Source organism: Rousettus aegyptiacus, unplaced genomic scaffold (assembly GCF_014176215.1).
Source record: "Rousettus aegyptiacus isolate mRouAeg1 unplaced genomic scaffold, mRouAeg1.p scaffold_m13_p_2, whole genome shotgun sequence".
Taxonomy (NCBI): domain Eukaryota; kingdom Metazoa; phylum Chordata; class Mammalia; order Chiroptera; family Pteropodidae; genus Rousettus; species Rousettus aegyptiacus.
Window position 1 is genome coordinate 57862953 of NW_023416295.1, and position 17033 is coordinate 57879985.

The 17033-nt window shown below is 36.5% G+C and overlaps 2 protein-coding genes across 14 annotated transcripts in view; one reads left to right on the plus strand and one right to left on the minus strand.

Annotated features, from left to right (window-relative positions):
* CCDC148 (coiled-coil domain containing 148) overlaps positions 1-15133 on the plus strand; it is a 195135-nt gene extending 180002 nt beyond the window's left edge. For 7 of the 13 annotated variants that reach the window (XM_036236126.1, XM_016152814.2, XM_016152815.2 and 4 more), the window contains 3 exons: positions 7740-7857; positions 10105-10245; positions 12894-13189. In XM_036236126.1, coding sequence (XP_036092019.1) covers positions 7740-7857; positions 10105-10245; positions 12894-13040 — 406 coding nt within the window. In that variant the 3' untranslated portion in view covers positions 13041-13189. Of the gene's footprint in view, positions 1-7739; positions 7858-10104; positions 10246-12893 lie in introns of all 13 variants that reach the window. The other 6 variants (XM_036236128.1, XM_036236129.1, XM_016152823.2 and 3 more) reach the window with 1 other exon arrangement.
* Positions 1-17033, minus strand: part of UPP2 (uridine phosphorylase 2) — a 67702-nt gene that overhangs the window by 3906 nt on the left and 46763 nt on the right. The window lies entirely within an intron of this gene.

The window sequence follows — 17033 nt, forward strand, 5'->3', positions numbered from 1 at the left end:
TGGGGCCTGGTACGCAGTACACGGATAGTAAATATCATCGAGGGATGGAGAGTTTTGTAAGAATCTGTGTAAGGTTGAGTGAGAACATAAGGGAGATATGAGGTTGACAGGCAATCCATTCCTAGAGTGGTGCCGTGCACAACTTTTATCAGTACATGCAGTGACCTTAGAGATTGGAGTCAGAACAGAATCCCTCAGTTTAAGATTTGGGCAGGGGGATCAATTCTAGGTGATGCCAAGCTCCAAGTTTGGTCTAAAGAGTGGGCTGCTGAAGCAGAGAAGTGAATGCTGTTGGGGAATAAATGTTGGGCAATGACCTGGGCAGCCAGTAGTTGATTCCAAGAACCCTATTAGAAAGAGGTGGTCTAATCCCAAAGTCAACAGGTAAACTTTTTCTGGAGTTGTCACTGGAGAGCTGGGAAAATGCCAGCCTCTTTAAAGGGGTAAGTAGCATGGAAGTAGTGTCACCTGGGAAGCACCGGGTTTTCAACTAAGGAAAACCTTTGAAAGGAGCAAATGAGTGAAAAGAGCGAGGGTTATATGTTCCAGCGGAGGGAAAATTTTATCATTAACTTTGTTCAGAATTGTTGATGCATGGTAATTAAAAAAAAAAAAAGGCCTCTATTATTTTTAAGTTCTCTGTAAACAATGCACTTCTTATTGTCTGTACCCCACTTTTGAAATGCTGCTGTAAAGAACGCTTCTATGAAAATTTTGAGGAAATAAAAGGATTACTGAAAGCTAGATAGAAAGAGTTAGGAAGAGTTCAAAAAGAGGAAGATATATAAATTGTGGCAGAAATGCCTTTCTGCACTAATTTGGGGAAAGGGCTAATAAGATATTTGCAATGTTCTTCCAGTAACCCCCTCTCACGTCTTGTCCCATGCTCAGCTCTGGATTCCCAGGTTTATGTCCTTGTTCCACAGTTGTTTATATCTCTGCACTTCCACATCAAGCGGCATAGACAGCTAGGTTGGGACCGATTATAACCAAGAAAATGTACTTCACTCTCATTTATGGGTTTTCACACTTTCAGTATGATAAAATACCCACCCGCTTGGAGCTTCAAGGACCTTTCCCAAAGGAAGTGGCTCATCCCTCCTTTTTAAGGCTGAAATGCTTTCAAGTTATTTCATCCTTCTTTGACTCTACTGAATAGACCCTTTAAATATTACCAGTAGCCTGAGGTTTTCCACTGATATTAGGATACATCAGTGTTTTGTCCAATGGAGGGAAAGAAAGAGATCCAGCAACAGCCATTATTGCAACAGCCCATCACCGACATTGACCCGAGCCTAAAAGGGCCACTGTCACTGAGGGAACCTGTCATCCATGTGATTTGGGGCGTTGGAGGGTGGGATGGGGTTGAAAAATTCTGCTTTTGAATGTCAGTAGCACAAAATCAGGAATTTCTAGTTTAGATCAATTCTGAGGTATATTAACTGTAATATATATCACGTGCAATCAGAAATAGCCCTGTCTAGGTAGTAATTCAGACCTGGTTTTATCTTGATAACAATAGGTAGAGTCCCTCTAATCCAAATTATTTATCAGTGCTGTAGTTCTCAAAGTATGGTCCTCAGAGAGCATTATCAGCATCACCTGGAAACTTGTTAGAAATGCAGATTTTTAGACCCCTGCCTCACTACTGTTGTATCAGAAACTTCATAGGTGGTCTAGCAATCTGTGCTTTAACAAGCCCTCCCGGTGATTCCGATGTTAGCTCAAGTTAAGGAACCACTGGGCCAGGTGGTATTGATTCTCAGCCCAGGCTGCACATTAGAATCATCTGAGTGAGCGTTTAAAATACCCACCACCAGATTCTGATGGAATTACTTTGGCGTGGTGCCTTGATATCAGAAGATTTTATAAGGTCCAGTGATACTAATGACCATCATAGTTTAGAACCTTTGCTCTGCAGCAGTATAAGAAGGGGCTCTCTCATTTACAAATTTGTGATAAATTCAAAAACAATGTATGAGAACAATTTTCTGTATTTTTCTAGTGTTAATTTAGGCATGCCGATATAGAGCAAACCACAAATAATGTAAAACTTGAGAGGGTGGGGATCTTTTCTATCTGGTTTTCATTTTTCACTATTATATCCTGAACTCCTAAGGCGGTGCTTGGCACATAACTTTGTTGACTAATTGAATTAATTACTCCATTAAAGGATAGAGTTCCGAGAGGATCTTGCTCTTAAAGCTGAAAAGGAGCTAGTAAGCGCTCTGAGCTGGAAGAAGGGTCACTCTTTAGAGCTGGTGTGGATTCTCTATGAATCCTCTTTGTTCTTGTCTCATGCTGATCTGTGCTAGGATGTCACTGCCTTGTATATTTCACAGCGTATTTTGGGAAAATGGTCTCTGCTTATTCCCTTACCCAAAATCCCAATTGAGTACAGCTTCTTGCATGTGTCATTGGAGGAGTTATGCCTTCCGATATGAGGACCCGGTTACATGGTTACATTGTTTTCCTTTCCGTTGCGCTGGCTTCTTCCTCTTTCCCCCTCCTCCTCCACTTTTTGGTGGTGCTGCCCCCTGGTCCACTTATCTTTTGATGTGAACATTCTTCTCTGTTGAAGTATCCTGTAGCTAACGGAGGGATTCTCTCTGCTTGGCGAGAAGAACAACTTTGTGAGTGGGCTCGAACTAAAAATGGATTTCCCAGCAGGCTGAAACACCTCTGGCAGTAGCACCGTGAGCATGTGTCTGTTAAAAGATTTCACATTCAATGTCAAGTAAGCAGCACAACCGAAACAACAAGTAGCAAGTTTGTTTATAAAACTGCCTTTAATTCAGTAGAGCAAATTATTTCCTTGAAACATTTTTGGGGGGAGGTCAATAGTGGTGACTCTAAATAAGACCTACTTCACTTATTCTTAAATCTTTTTTTAAAAAAATGTAGAACCTGCCACTATCAGGTAGTTTTCAGAAGTGTTTTATTCCCCCCTTAGTTACTGTAGCTTCTTTTTAGACTGAAGTTACCTATGGCTCCAGAGAAAGAGGTCAAGATTTTTGTGCTTAATATACTGCCAAATTCTTACTGAAATTTCACGGAAGCAAAAGGAGGCTGTTACTAAAATTTAAGGTGTTTACAAACCGTTTGCATTTGTAAACTCATCTCTTACAGTGCAGTACACACATTAAAAGTCCCCTTAATGATACGTAAATTCTCCATTTCTACATGAAAGCTTCCTGTCCCTTCAACTTCATTCAGGCCTGGCGGCTTAAACAAAATCCTTTTCAGATTATTGCTAATGCTGTGCCTGATTCTGCGGCAGCTGTTGCTTTTGAACAATATGATGCTTCTCCTCTCCCAAGAGAAGTTGAAAATGCCTCTTTCGCAGCACTTTCCACCCTGTAGACTCAGGGAGCACGAAAACAGACTGAGAGATGTACCTAGGATTTCTGTTTGGGAATTCAGCACACAACTTAAAAAACGTTGAGTTTATCCACATTCTGACATTGACTTTCATAGCAACAGTTTAATTCGGAGAAAGTCTGCTGCCTCAAATGGCTAAGGGTATTTATGTGGACATTTTTCCAAATGATTGACTTTTCTGTGCTGCTGTTTTCTTCCTCCATGAACATGTATTTGGCTTTTTCCCAGAAGTTCTACTATTTCACTTCTCTTTAAGCAAAGAAATTTTGTATCCAGAGGAAGAAGAAAGAGGCACCGAGAGTTTCCCCTTCTAAAGGGAATTATTATTTGAGTTTAAACCACAGCATCCCTAAAAATGAAGAACTTTAGTGTGTCTCCTGTTTCCTTAACCTTTCCTTGGGCAAATCTTTAAGGTGGTCAGAGTAATCTTGATCACTTTGGAGCCACTGCGGGTGCCATCGGCTCTGCGCCTCTTCCAGCACCACCCTGCTTCCCTCCTGCTCCCTTGCAAGTCTTACTGAAAGCGTTGTCTCTACTCTCTCTCCCTTCCTCACCTCCCACTAATCCTTCAGCCACCTCTCTACTGACTGCTCTTGCCAAGGTTAACAATGGCTCCCCATTATTTAATCCCATGATTATTTCGGATTACAATTGATCCTTCTATAGATTTTGACATCGTCGATCCCATTTTTCTTAGCTTCTTTGCCACCATTTCTCTTTATTCTCCTAAAGAGTTTCTCCATCTGTCCCTTACTTAAATGTTGTTTTCTTGAGACTCCTAGGCTGACTTTTTTCTTATTCTATACAGGCGTACCTTACAGATATTATGGGTTCAGTTTCAGATCACCACAATAAAGTGAGTATCACAATAAAGCAAGTTGTAATCTTTTTGTCATTGGGGGTTTGACTTCAATTTGTAAAATACACAACATCTGCGAAGCACAATAGCAGGAGGTATGCCGTACTCTCTTCCTGATTGATATCATCTGCCCCATGGCCTCAATTCCAAGCTTCTGATAAGATTCCTGTCTATTTCTCCAAGCCAGACCTTGTGAAGGCAAGTCTATGCCATACCTAACCTAATTCTTCCTTTTTCCTGTTTCTCTTTCTAAACTCCCATTTTTAGTGAGGGACTCCATCGTTCACTGTGCAAGACAGAAACCTTAACTTCTTCCTTTCTGTCTTTTCTCCTTTCCTATAAAATTCCTATTTATTTTCTTTTCTACATAAATTTTAAATTCATGTCTTCTCTCTCCCTACCTTCTACCAGTACCCCTCCCCATGCCCTACTTCAAGAAACCATCTACTTGCATCTGGATAACTCTCTTTGGTCTTGCCTTTTTACAATCCATCCTCCATATCATGAAAGAGATTTTTTCAATCACCGCCTTTCACTGTAAGCCCTCCTGCTTGCCCTCCACAATCGGTCCCTTCTGCCTCGGTTCTTGGCACTCCCCACCTTGCATCGTTCATTTTGGGTCTTACTGAATTTTACCTCTGGGCCCTCACATTCTATTTTGTTTCTGCCTAGAACATTTTCTATTATCTCCCCTTCCAGTGAATGCCTGCTCCATTTTGGTGTCTGAAAGTGAGAGCACTTTCTTTTGGATGCTCTCCTGAATGTTCCAAGTCGGGCAAAGCTGCCTCTCTCATGTTTTCTGCCCCATTGTCCCATCAGAGCAAGAGCCATCTTTCATCATAATCACCTGGGTCTTTGTGCTCCCATAAGATTGTCACCTCTGTGAGGACAGGAACATGTTTCCTGTGTTGAAATTGTACTTTCAGTGTCTTGCACATTGATTGCTGCAGAGCAGGGGCTCAAAGTGTGTGTGTGTGTGTGTGTGTATTTGTCGAATGAATGAGCCTCAACATAAACCATGAATCAACATTCTTTATGATACAGGTTCAAAAGCCTTACTCTCATCTGCAATTTCTTCCTCACTAGTAAAGTTCCCCTAACTGGAACAACTATTGCTTTTCTACAGAGCAGAAAAAACTTTATTGCCAACAAAGCAACCTATACATCCCAAAGGAAAAAAAACTTTCCAAAGGTTCTAAGAATTAACATATGGTAATTCTCAAATCCCTGGGTATCTTTTAATTGAACCTTCACAGTGGTTCACTTAACTTGTACTCAGTGCTTAAATTGAGTAGAACCTCATTAGGGAGGTTGTGTCATGTGTTAGTGAAAACAGAGAGAATGAGAAATATAGCTATGACATGGAGGCATAGGAAAAAGGGAGCAATTTGGTCCGTGGATTCTTTTAATCTGTGTATCTGACTGTACTGACTCCTGATATGGAGATGATAGGGAGGATAGCCACAGCTATCGACATTGCTTAGGATTTTCCTTTTATATCCCATTTTGGGTTTTGCACTCTACAAAAATCAACGGCATGCTCATGTTTCCCTCCTGTGTTTCTTCTTCAATGCCAGCCTTAAGAGCAACCTGGTTTTAAGGAGTTTTCCTCCCCAGAAGCAAATCTTCCCGAGGGAAAGAACCAGCTCAGCCTGCCAATACTTTTCTGTGCTTCTCTTGATCGCTCATTAATAATTCACTCACTCTGTTCGAGCCACCTGAACTCTTCCCTTGTCAGAGCTGTGACTAGGTGATGCAAGTCAGGTTCCCAGGGGCAAAATTTAAGGAGTCACCCACTTTCAGATGCCAACTCTGCACTTAAACAAGCCTGAGTGTGAGTGCCCCCCTTGACTCACCTCATTCTAGCTTTTTCTGTCAGGAGGGCTGGCCTTCCCTCAGCCATTGTACCTCCCTGTCTCTCCAGATCCTAATCCTCCAGACCCAGCTCAGGGGCTGCCTCCTCCATAAAGCTCTTGCCAAATCCATCAGTCTTTCCCACAACCCAGTAAGTAGTCATCTAACTGTTCTCCAAATTCTCAGTGGACATAATATATACCTCTCTGAAGCACTGTGTACCTTGTTTGGTTCTTAGGCTTGTCTTTTTGTCTCTGTTAAACTCTAAACTTCTTAAGAGCAGATTTTATTTTTCAGTGTGCTCATAATAGCACAAGGTTTGACGCATAGATATTCATAAGTCAGTGAGGTGAGTGGAATGATCAAGTGGAGAAGAGAGAAGAGTATTAGAGGTTAATTGCATGAGGGTGGGAGGGCAAGTGGTGGGCATGGGTTCTGGGGCTGATCTGCCTGGGTGTGATCTCTGGTGCTGCTACTTACTAGGTGTGAGAACTTGGATAAGTTGCACCACCTGTCTATGACTCCATTCCTTTATCTTTAAAAGGAGACCAAACATGATACCCCAACATAGGGCTGTTGTGAAACATGTTAAGCACTTAGCATAAGACTTGATACATAGTGAGCATCTCAATAAACATCTGGATCCAGAATAAAGAGTCTAGTGAAGATATCCTTGGAAATTGCAGGGGTGTACGCTAAAGGCAAAGCACATCTGTGACTCACGTCACAAATAAAGTGAAATCTAAATCATCAATGATGGGAGAGAGAGGCAATGGCCTCTCTGAAGAACCCAGGTAATTAGTTATTTTTGAAAAGACAAATCTCATCTCTTTAACTCAGTAGAAGGGTAGCTTAGGCAAGAAGATGGCAAGGGAGACTGACCCAAAAAAGGCAGCAGAGGAGGCCCAAATGAGCCTGGAGATAATAAAACAAGTATTTAAATGTGCCCTGTTAAATATCTGCTGATTTTAAGGAGGATGGAAACATGAAGCTATGGGAAAGTCATGTTTTTGCTGCCATCTACAGTCAAAGTGCAATTTTCAAAGTTTTTTTTTGTTTTTGTTTTTTGTTTTTTGTTTTTTGTTTTTTGTTTTTTGTTTTAACACGCAGAAAAGGCATTCTTGACAAAAGGAGTGACTGAAATATAGTTTGATTTAAGTTCTAGTAATTTAGATGATTTGGACATATTATTATAGTATTTTATTTACTATTCTTTCTAAAAATATGTATATTTAATCAGTAATACTGCCTTTTTAACATCTTAAATTGTGTTAAAACTCATCAGAAGACTGCTATAATAACTCACTTCAGAGTCTCATCTGTCAGATTGGATTAGCTGCAGGTGGGGAAGCCGACAGACAGCTTGACAGTAAATACAATGATTTCAATGAAGAAAGCGATGGATTGTATTCTACCCCATGTTTTCCTGCCCTATGACCTACAGTTTCTTTGGTTATCATTAGAATCATTGTAAATTGCATTTTATACAAGTGTCTTTTATTATTTGAATATGAGAACTCTAAAGCAAGTAAAAAAGTATGACCATGATGCCACCTCTGAGATGCCTTCTGCCACTTTACTTTTATCCGTGTCATATGCAAGATTATGATGATGTTTTCTCAACTCCCCTGTGCATTCTTTAAAGGGTTAAATATAGACAAGAATTATTGGAAAAGCGTTTGATGGAGAAAAATGAAGTGGCTCTTCAAGAAGCGCATGAAGAAGCAGAAAGAGAGAGGCGGCTAGAAGCCCTTAGGAAACAGGTGTTTTTCATTTGGAAAATTTCGTGGGTGGTTTAAGGAATGTTTCTAAGTGCTCTTAATAATATTATTACTAGGGCTTAGTTCAAGAGATTTGCTATATAAAATGTAACTTTTCCAAATTGGGACACCGATCTTAATTCCTGGGAGCAATTAGATTTATGTTGAACCATTTCCAGTTTCTTAGTATATTAAAAGAACTTTATCGGCACCTCTTTAAAAGCTCTCTCAAGATTTAAACACATCCACATTACCTCTAGGTTAATACTTGAATAGTGTCCATTTATGGCAGTGAAACTCTGCATCTAGCCAAAGGATTTTCCTCTCAAGAAACGAGGTGGAGCTTGAGCAAGATAATCCTTTTTGGAGTAGGATCTTCTGTTTGGAAATATCCTATGGTCAGCGATGATGTTAAAAAACCACATTTTAAAAATACTATTTTCATGGAAAAATAACTGTCTTCCATTGTTTTACCTAGTAAAAGTAGATAAAAGTTTTGAAAGTAGAGAGTAGATGACAAGATCAGGGCTTTAAGAACTTGGGAAATATGACAAGCTAGTTTTACTTGGTAATTTTCAGTCTTTGACCTGGAAGTGATTAGCTCAACTCAAAAGATCTGAAGTCTTCATTGACACTATTTCCAAGCTGATAGGAAATGGCTGTCTGGTTTCCAGTCATTGTCAGTGGAGGCAATGTAGAATCTTGGATAAGAACTTGGCCTCAGCTGTCCAAACCTGGTCCAACCTAGTCCACTACTCACTGGCAGAAGCAACTTAGATCTTTTACTTAACCTTCCTAAGCTTCATTTCCTCCTCTGAAAAATGGAAATAATAATATTCATACCTGCCTGATAGGTTTGTAGTGCTGTTCATTTACATCTTTTTGAATATTTACTAAGTACAAAGTCCTCTTCAAAATGCTCTTAGGTTTTACCTCTTTTAATCTCTATGAAACCCTATGATGAAGGTATTATCAATATTCCTATTTTCTGGAAGAGGAAACTCAGGAGGGACAGAGTTTCCCCAGAGTCACGCAGCTAGTAAATGTGAGGCTGGATTCAAACCAAGGAAGTCAAGTTAAGTAAGATAGTATAGAGGAAGTGTAAATGCATATAACTATTATATCATCTTCTTTGACAAAATAGATTAGAGAAATAAAGTAAAAGCATAGGAACATAAGTCCTGGTCATCCTAGATTCAACAAAATTTGAATTATTCGATCATTAGCAAATAATGATATACCATGGTCTTCTGGGGATAATACAATGTCACTATTACTAAAGACGTTCTTGTTCAAAATATAGCCTTGATAACTATAGTCCATATGGTTAAAATTCTTTCCATCTGTGAACCCTTTGGAAAAGGAAATATCTGTGTCTATTATTTGTAACCAGTGTTTAGAACTATAGTATGAAATTTTGGCTAGGAAACCTATAATAACTAAAGTATATTCAGCTCCCCAGTATGTTCAGCTCCCCAGTTATGTCATTGTAGTTTCTAAATAGCATTAAAAATGCTATTTTATTAATGCTAATTCTTGACTTTAGGAATTAACAAGCAGGTGTTACTAATGGTACATATGATTTACAAAATTAGTGGCCTCTTCATTAGGAGGCAGTTTTAAATGATTTTAATTATCATAAAGAACAAGAGTATTTGTGTTAAAGTGACTCTGCAGTTTTTCAGTAGAAGGGGGAGCAATGGTTTATAACAGTTCCTGGAAATCTAGTCGCCAGGTACAATGGAAATTTACCCATTTGTCCAATAACATCGACAGTACCAACTCTACCCATGATTATATGATCTAGATTTAGCTTAATCTGATTAAACTTTTTAGAAAGTTTTAGGAGGTTGTCAAGACAGTCGTAGAGTGCTAACAGTTAAAAATTAATGTTTTTTACTTTTGTTTACTTTAGAGGTGTTTAAATGAGTAGGTTTTCTATATAAGATTTCCTGTGACTTTACATCAGCGGGACAAATCTTTATCTAAATTTAATATTAACAGTAATTATTCAATCATTAGCAAACCATTACATATCACAGCCTTGTAATGTGATATTTTGCTTTTAAACTATCAATTCCTTCGTGGATCTCCAGGGCTGGCCTGGTTTAACATTCTTTTTGCCTTTCCCTCATAGGTTTTATCTTTAATAAAATTTGTTAACTTTGAGGGACATCAAACATTGATAATATTGCCCAATGTAGTTGGTCTGTATTTAGTTCCGAGTAGCCATGCTTTCTCTTCTTTTAGGTTGCTATTGTTGCTCAATTCGATCCTGTTAGGATGATGTCAGATACAGTGGCATCAAAAGCGAAGATGGGTATTGGAATTGAAGAAGAATTTATTCTTCAAAAGCCACTTTTCACATTGAACACATACAATGAACAGCAGGTAACTATGGGAATTAGCATTATTGATGCAAAAGCCAGGATGATAAGAATTGTAGAAGTGTATGTTTTTGGTTACAATCATTCTTAATACTTACTTTTGAATATTATATGTATCCACATAATTTTAACTTTTAAATGATAGTACATAATTCCTACTCGATCCTTATAAAATAGTTTATAACATTATAAAATAATTGATAGGTGACCATAGAAAAAAAACAGGTTATCTGGAAATATTATGAATCCATCAGTGAAAATTATTTTTAAATTTAACTTTAAGTAAAAAAAATTGACTTTAAAGTTGTGTTAATATTGTATATCATTGGTAAATGCATTTTTATCATATTCAGAATTTATTTAAATTCATAAAATAAATCCTTTTAAAGAAACAACTGATGATGCTGATAAGAAAAAGCAGAGGGAAGCTTTCAGAAATTTAAATGAACAGAAGATAATACGTCAGAGCTAATGATAAAATAAAACGTTTTCTGTGGAAAAAATGTTAAGGGATAACTTAACCATTTCTAGAAAATTTGGTTCATTTTAGTCTGTTCCTATATCTGAGAAGGGATTTTTAAAAGATCTTTTAGTTAGATGGCTAGAACAAGGGGAGGACAGATGAATGAATATGTATCCCCGAAATTAATAAAGTAGTTGTTAATTTTGCAAATCTAAGGAGAGCTGCTAAACGCTTATTTAATTATTTAAAATGTAGGAAATGTCATTCACCCATTGACAAATTGAGTGTATCTCTATTATGCTCCTCATACTTCGCTAGGGAATAAAAAGATGAACAACTTATTTATTAATTGGACAAATATGGATAGAACATATACTATATCTGGCACTGTGTAAGATGTCATCTTGAACAAGATAAGACTTGTCCTATGTGGAGGAAATGAGCAGGGGAGCTGGGTTGGAAGGGACAGTGGTATGTATCAGATTAATGCCACTAGGTTGAGATCAGCATGTAAGTAAGATTTCCATTTTACTTTGTTTACTCAAAAAATAGGACAATGAAAACATTTTAAACCTTACAATACCAGAGTAAAGAAGAGAGGTGAATCCTCTCTTAGGGAGTCAACAGCACACAGATGGAGCATGAATCATTAGAAGTTGAGTGTGACCAGGGAGACTATATTAGAGCAGAAGAGGAGAAACCTAGGTCTCAGGTTCAAATATGTTGGTTGTCAGAAATAGATCTCTGTATTATTCTTGACTGACATGCATCATCGCTCCTCGTGCCTGTATCTGATCAGTTGCCAAGTTTTATTAATTCTTCCCTTCACAGTGTTTCTGACAGTCATCTCTTCCTTGCTACCAGCCAAGTTTAGGCTTTTATAACGTCATGTCTAGACAATTGTAGTAGACCCCAACCACTCTCCCTGCCTCCATCTCTTCTTTCCCTGCCACCTTAATTTATCCTGAACTTACAATCAGATCTACATTTTTATAAAAGCAATGACAATGATACTTCCATGCTAAAAACAAAAACAAACAATTTTAGTAGCTCCTCAGACTCCTTGGCATCGCCTTCAACCCTTTAAAATTCAACACCCAGTCTTAGAGGTATCCTTTTCCAGTGTTCCCTAAGTTAGGTACTTTATGCTAACTATCCAGATCCCGAATTGACCTATTTCACCTCTAAATTTGCATGTACCTGCCTTTTTTGCTCAATCTCTCTTCTTCCCCACCTGCTTTATGGAAGAATAAGTTGGACGTTACAGTTAGTACAAGTGCTTCCCCTTACCCAAGACCATGCTAACCTCAACGGCATCAGGAGATATACCTACTCTTGGGGAATCTGTCACATGTCGCCGCCAACTGTAGTTATCTGTAAATAATCTTATTACTCCTATGAAAGAGCTTCTTGAAGGAGGGGCTGCTTTCAACAGCTTATTATGCAATCCTCTAGGGGGACTTCAACTCAACATAAAATGTTTCACTAGCTGAAATCTACATATAGCTATCTTCTTATCATTGCAAACAGTACTGTTGACATTTAATATTCATGGAAGGAGGAATAAGGTCCAATCAGTAATAAATGAAAACAGAAATCGAACTGCTCGTGTCTAGTCCTACTTAGAATCATATTTATGGAAGCATTTTTCTAGTTCTGCTTGAAATAGAAATCTGGACTTGGAAGAAAAGTTTTACTGATTTTTATTCTTTAAGTAGTGTCATATGTTTAAACTTAATTTACATATTATCAAATGATGGAGAAATTAAAATGTCTATTTAAAGACAGATGCACAAGGTTGTGGTTTAGATTTATTTTAATCAATTATTGTCTATATTTTCTAATTCTAGCTATCAATAAATAATGAATCAATAATAGTAATGAAAGTAAGCTTCTTTCATCTTATCTTTTAATAATTTTAATGTGTTGTATTTTAACTAGTATACAATATTCTATATGTCTTATGCTAGAAACCACTGATAACCCTGGATAGTGATAATGTTAAAAAAGGTTTGGACATTTTCAAAAAAATAACTAGAATATAGTCACTGTATACACAATTTATTGTCATCTGGTCATCTTTCTGACAGGAACAAAATATGTAACTTGGGGAAATATGGAACAAAATGATAAAATTTGCTTTGGGTCAATGAATTGCTATTTATTTAAATTGTATTTTATTTCTACAGATAATTTCTGACCCTAGACTTCGTTTTGAGTTAGCACTCCGAGAAGCTGGACTTCATGAAACTTTCTATGCCAAAGAAATGTTATCAAAAATCAGTCCTCAAAAACCTCCAAGAAAGGATATGGAATCTACTGTATTTAAAATCTAGAGTTCATCCTTAAATCTTATTAGACATAAACAAGGTTTTTTCTCTGAATACATTTATACAGATAACAAATAGTTACTACTTTAAATTTTTTTAATTTCATGCATAGAAATCATAACACCTATTAAAACAACTTTGCCTTTCTTTTATGATTCTTAGAATTTTATGCACTATTTCCAATTTCTTTGTTATGTTTAATAGTACTAAATTCTCCAAGAATATGGAAGTTAATTATGACACATATGGTACGTATATTATTATTTAGTAAATTGTGTTTTGGAAGTTGTGTTAACCTATGAAAAGAGCTCAAAATAACCATTTGCAAGAATTATAATTTATGTTGCTGCCAACTGCTAATGTTCATTTTTGCTTGTTATTTCAGAATTTGACTTTTTAATTATGAAAGCTTCATTATCATTAATACTTCTATTATTTCCCGATTATTATAAGAGGAGACTCAACCTTTCTCTAAATTTAGAAACCAATTTGGTACACCATGTTTACTGCAAACCAATCATCCAAACAATTTCATTTTGCAAATTAGCCCATAAGAATAAATTAGAAATTAGAAATAGCATTTCAAGCATGGTAATATGTGTTCTGGCTTGGAAAACAATGTGTTTGGTTATTTAGGAGGAATATTTTAAAATTTATAATATTTAGAGTGCTATAAAAATTTCCACATTATCTATTAAATATCTAGATGATTTTGTAGAAAGAGAATGTTTCAAATAAAACTCAAGCATATTTTTTTTTCCTATTTCTAAAGACCCACACAAATCCAAGTAGCTGGTGATGTACAGCAGGAAGCAATGCCGCCATTTTGAGAACCACAGGGTGTTATAGTTGTGTTTATTATGAAAACATTAGTTGAGATTTGGGCAGTAGCACAGCTGTTGCCATGCCCAGACCCAGACCCTATTGGTTTTCTTTATTTTTAAAAATAGTATTAATGGTTACTACTTATTGAGCACAAACTGTGAGCTCAGCACCATGTATGCGCACTTTATAGATGTCTCATTTGACATCATAACAACCTTATGAAAGTATTTCCGTTTTACGTAGGAAATAGGTCCAGAAAGGCAAAATAATAAGGCCTGGAACAATTGTTTTTCAAACTGTGAATCATTAAATCAATTTATTGAGTCAGCATCTTTTAAATGAAACAAATTAAAACAAATCAGAAATACAAATGGCCAATAAACATATGAAAAGATGGAAATACCAATTAAAGCCCCAAATGAAATGATCCAAAGATATTAGACACCACTATTCTTGATCCCGTGATTCATAAATGGTATAGCCTGATTCAGCTCCCCAGTTTGGAGGATAAGGGGCTTGTCTCAAACTGAATGGAAAGAATGTAATCAATCCACCTGTTAGGAAGTAATTTATATTCTCACCACCAAAGCTGCAAAATACACCAACCCTTTCATGTGTGTTTTGAATTTCATCCCCTCTTAATTACATGAAAATTTCTTTTTTTCACTATGCTCTTTCTTTCCTAGGTCTTCTAGTTCTCCCTCAGCATATGCACATGCTCAAATAAATTCCACTTTAAAACTCAATCTCCCTTAACCCCACATTTTCCTTTAGCTATCAGACCATTTCTCTGCTCCTCTTCTTAGGTAAACTTCTCGAAAGAGTTGCCCGTAGATATGTGGTGTCTTCTCTTCTCACTCTCCAGTTACTGTCACTCATCTGGTTTAGCTTTGGTCTCCATCTCCACTGACACTACCCTTAGCAAGGTCACCAATGAACTACATATTGACAAACTTTTCAATCTTTGTCTTTCTGACAGCATTTAACTCAATTGGCAATGACTCCATCTTCGAACATGCTCTTCTCTTGGCTTCTGTGACACCAATCTGTTTTACCTCCTACTTTAGTCACTCTTCAATCTCCTTTGCTGATGCCCCCATCTCTACTGATCTCTAAATGTTGGAGAGATCCAGAATTAGACCTTTTAACTCTAACCTTCTTTTTTTTTTTGTCAAATTGCCCAAGGGAAAATTCTTAAATACTATACTTTGGTTTTAGCTTTTATGTTATATCTATTGAGTACCTTTTAATCTATAGGCCTCCCCCTTCATCCTTTTTTTTTTTACCTTGAAATTTATTTGTTGAAGAAATTTACATATAGAATTTCCTATGTTGGATTTTCTGACTGTATCTTCTTGGTATACTTTAATCTATTCCTCTATGTTTGCTATAAATTGATAGTTACATTTAGAGGCTCTATCAGATATTGGATTTAGGGTTTTTTAATGACTACTTAGCTGAGGTGTTGTGTTTACTCATCAGGATGCATACATTATCTGTTTGAGATTTGTTTTGAAATTTTAGCTAATACTAATTTTCAATGTTTAGATCCATCAATTAATTATGGATTGCATGATAGAAATATTATAATTTAATTACTTCTTCCTTCATTAGTGGGACACCTTATATAAAGAAAAAATTTCCTTTTCTGGTATTTCGTAATATAAGAGAGGTAAGCTAAGTGTTTGAGTTTTTTCATTTTCTTAATTTATCATTTTTCCAAATGAGATGGTTTTCTAACATCCTCCAGAGGTGATCAGTTTTGTTGGATCTTTATGAAGTCATGGATTTAAAAGTATTTGATGTTTCGGTCCATTAAAGTATTATACTTATTGCTGCCCAAATGATCTCCTGATTTCCCAGTGAAAGCCTCTTCAATTTGACACATAGGTTCTTTTGAGACAACCTTATAGACTTGATAATTTCCTTGCTAATCCAGTTATTTATTGGTATTTTAAAAAATGTAGTGGTTCAAAACGACAATTTTATACTATCTCTCGTGCTTTTCTGGGTCGACTGGGCTTTATCATACGTTTCTTGCTTGGAATTTGTGTTGATTTCATATAACTGCTTAACAAATTACAACAAACTTAGTGGTATAAAATATACAAACTTATATTATTTTTCTGAAGGTCAGAGGTCTGAATTCGATCTCACTGGGCTAAAATCTAGGTGTTGACAGGGCCGCATTCCCATCTGGAGACTATAGAGGAAAACATGACTTTTCTGCATCAGTTGAGATGATTACGTAGTTTTTCATTGTTAATGTGGTGTATTACATAAATTGATTTTCACATGTTGAACCATCCGTGCATTCCAGGAATAAATCCCACATGTTCACGGAGAACAATCCTTTCAATATGCTGCTGAATTTAGTTTGCTAGTATTTTGTTGAGGATGACATCAACATTTTTAAGTACTATAACTTTGTTTTTTAAAAAATAGAAAATTCTTCATTTGTGGGTCTTTGTTTTTAGTTTTAATTTTTAAAATATTTCTTAGCTTCTATTTTCTTTAAGGACTTATCTGTTATATTTTTCATTCATTTATTTTTTTAGATTAGTCTAATTTCTTAAATGTTTTTCTTTTATTTATATTTTTTTCCCTGAGAACATAACACCTAATTTCTCTAAGTTTTCCTAATTCTGATTAATGTTCTTTCATATCTTCTATCATTTTTGTATTTTTTTAACTTTTAGGTTATAATTTTAATCTATGTTGTGGTGATGTCTCTCTGATGTTCATTTCTTATCTATAGGGATGTTATGTTTTGTAATCTGTTTTTTCATGTTAACATAAAGATTTGATCCTTTTCTTTGCTCATTTATGCTTGAAATTAGTTTGCCTTAACTTTTAAAAGTATTTATGGTTCATGACAGTTCTTTTAACTTTACAGCTTAAGAGTTCTCTTTTGTTATATTAGCGCAGGGTTCAAAAAATGCTGGCAGCTTATTTTCTGTAGTTAAGTCCTCTTCTAATTTTATCTGGACCTGCTATTTTCTTTAACTCTGTTATTTCTGTGGTGCTCAATTGAATTCTTCTTATAGCAGTTTCTCATCATTGTTTCGACTAGTTAGTCTGGGAATTCGTGGGGCGGGGGGGGGGGGGGCGGGCAGACTTCTCTGGAACCTTAAAACTTTACTGCAAACTCCTTGTACTCATTTTTTATGAGAG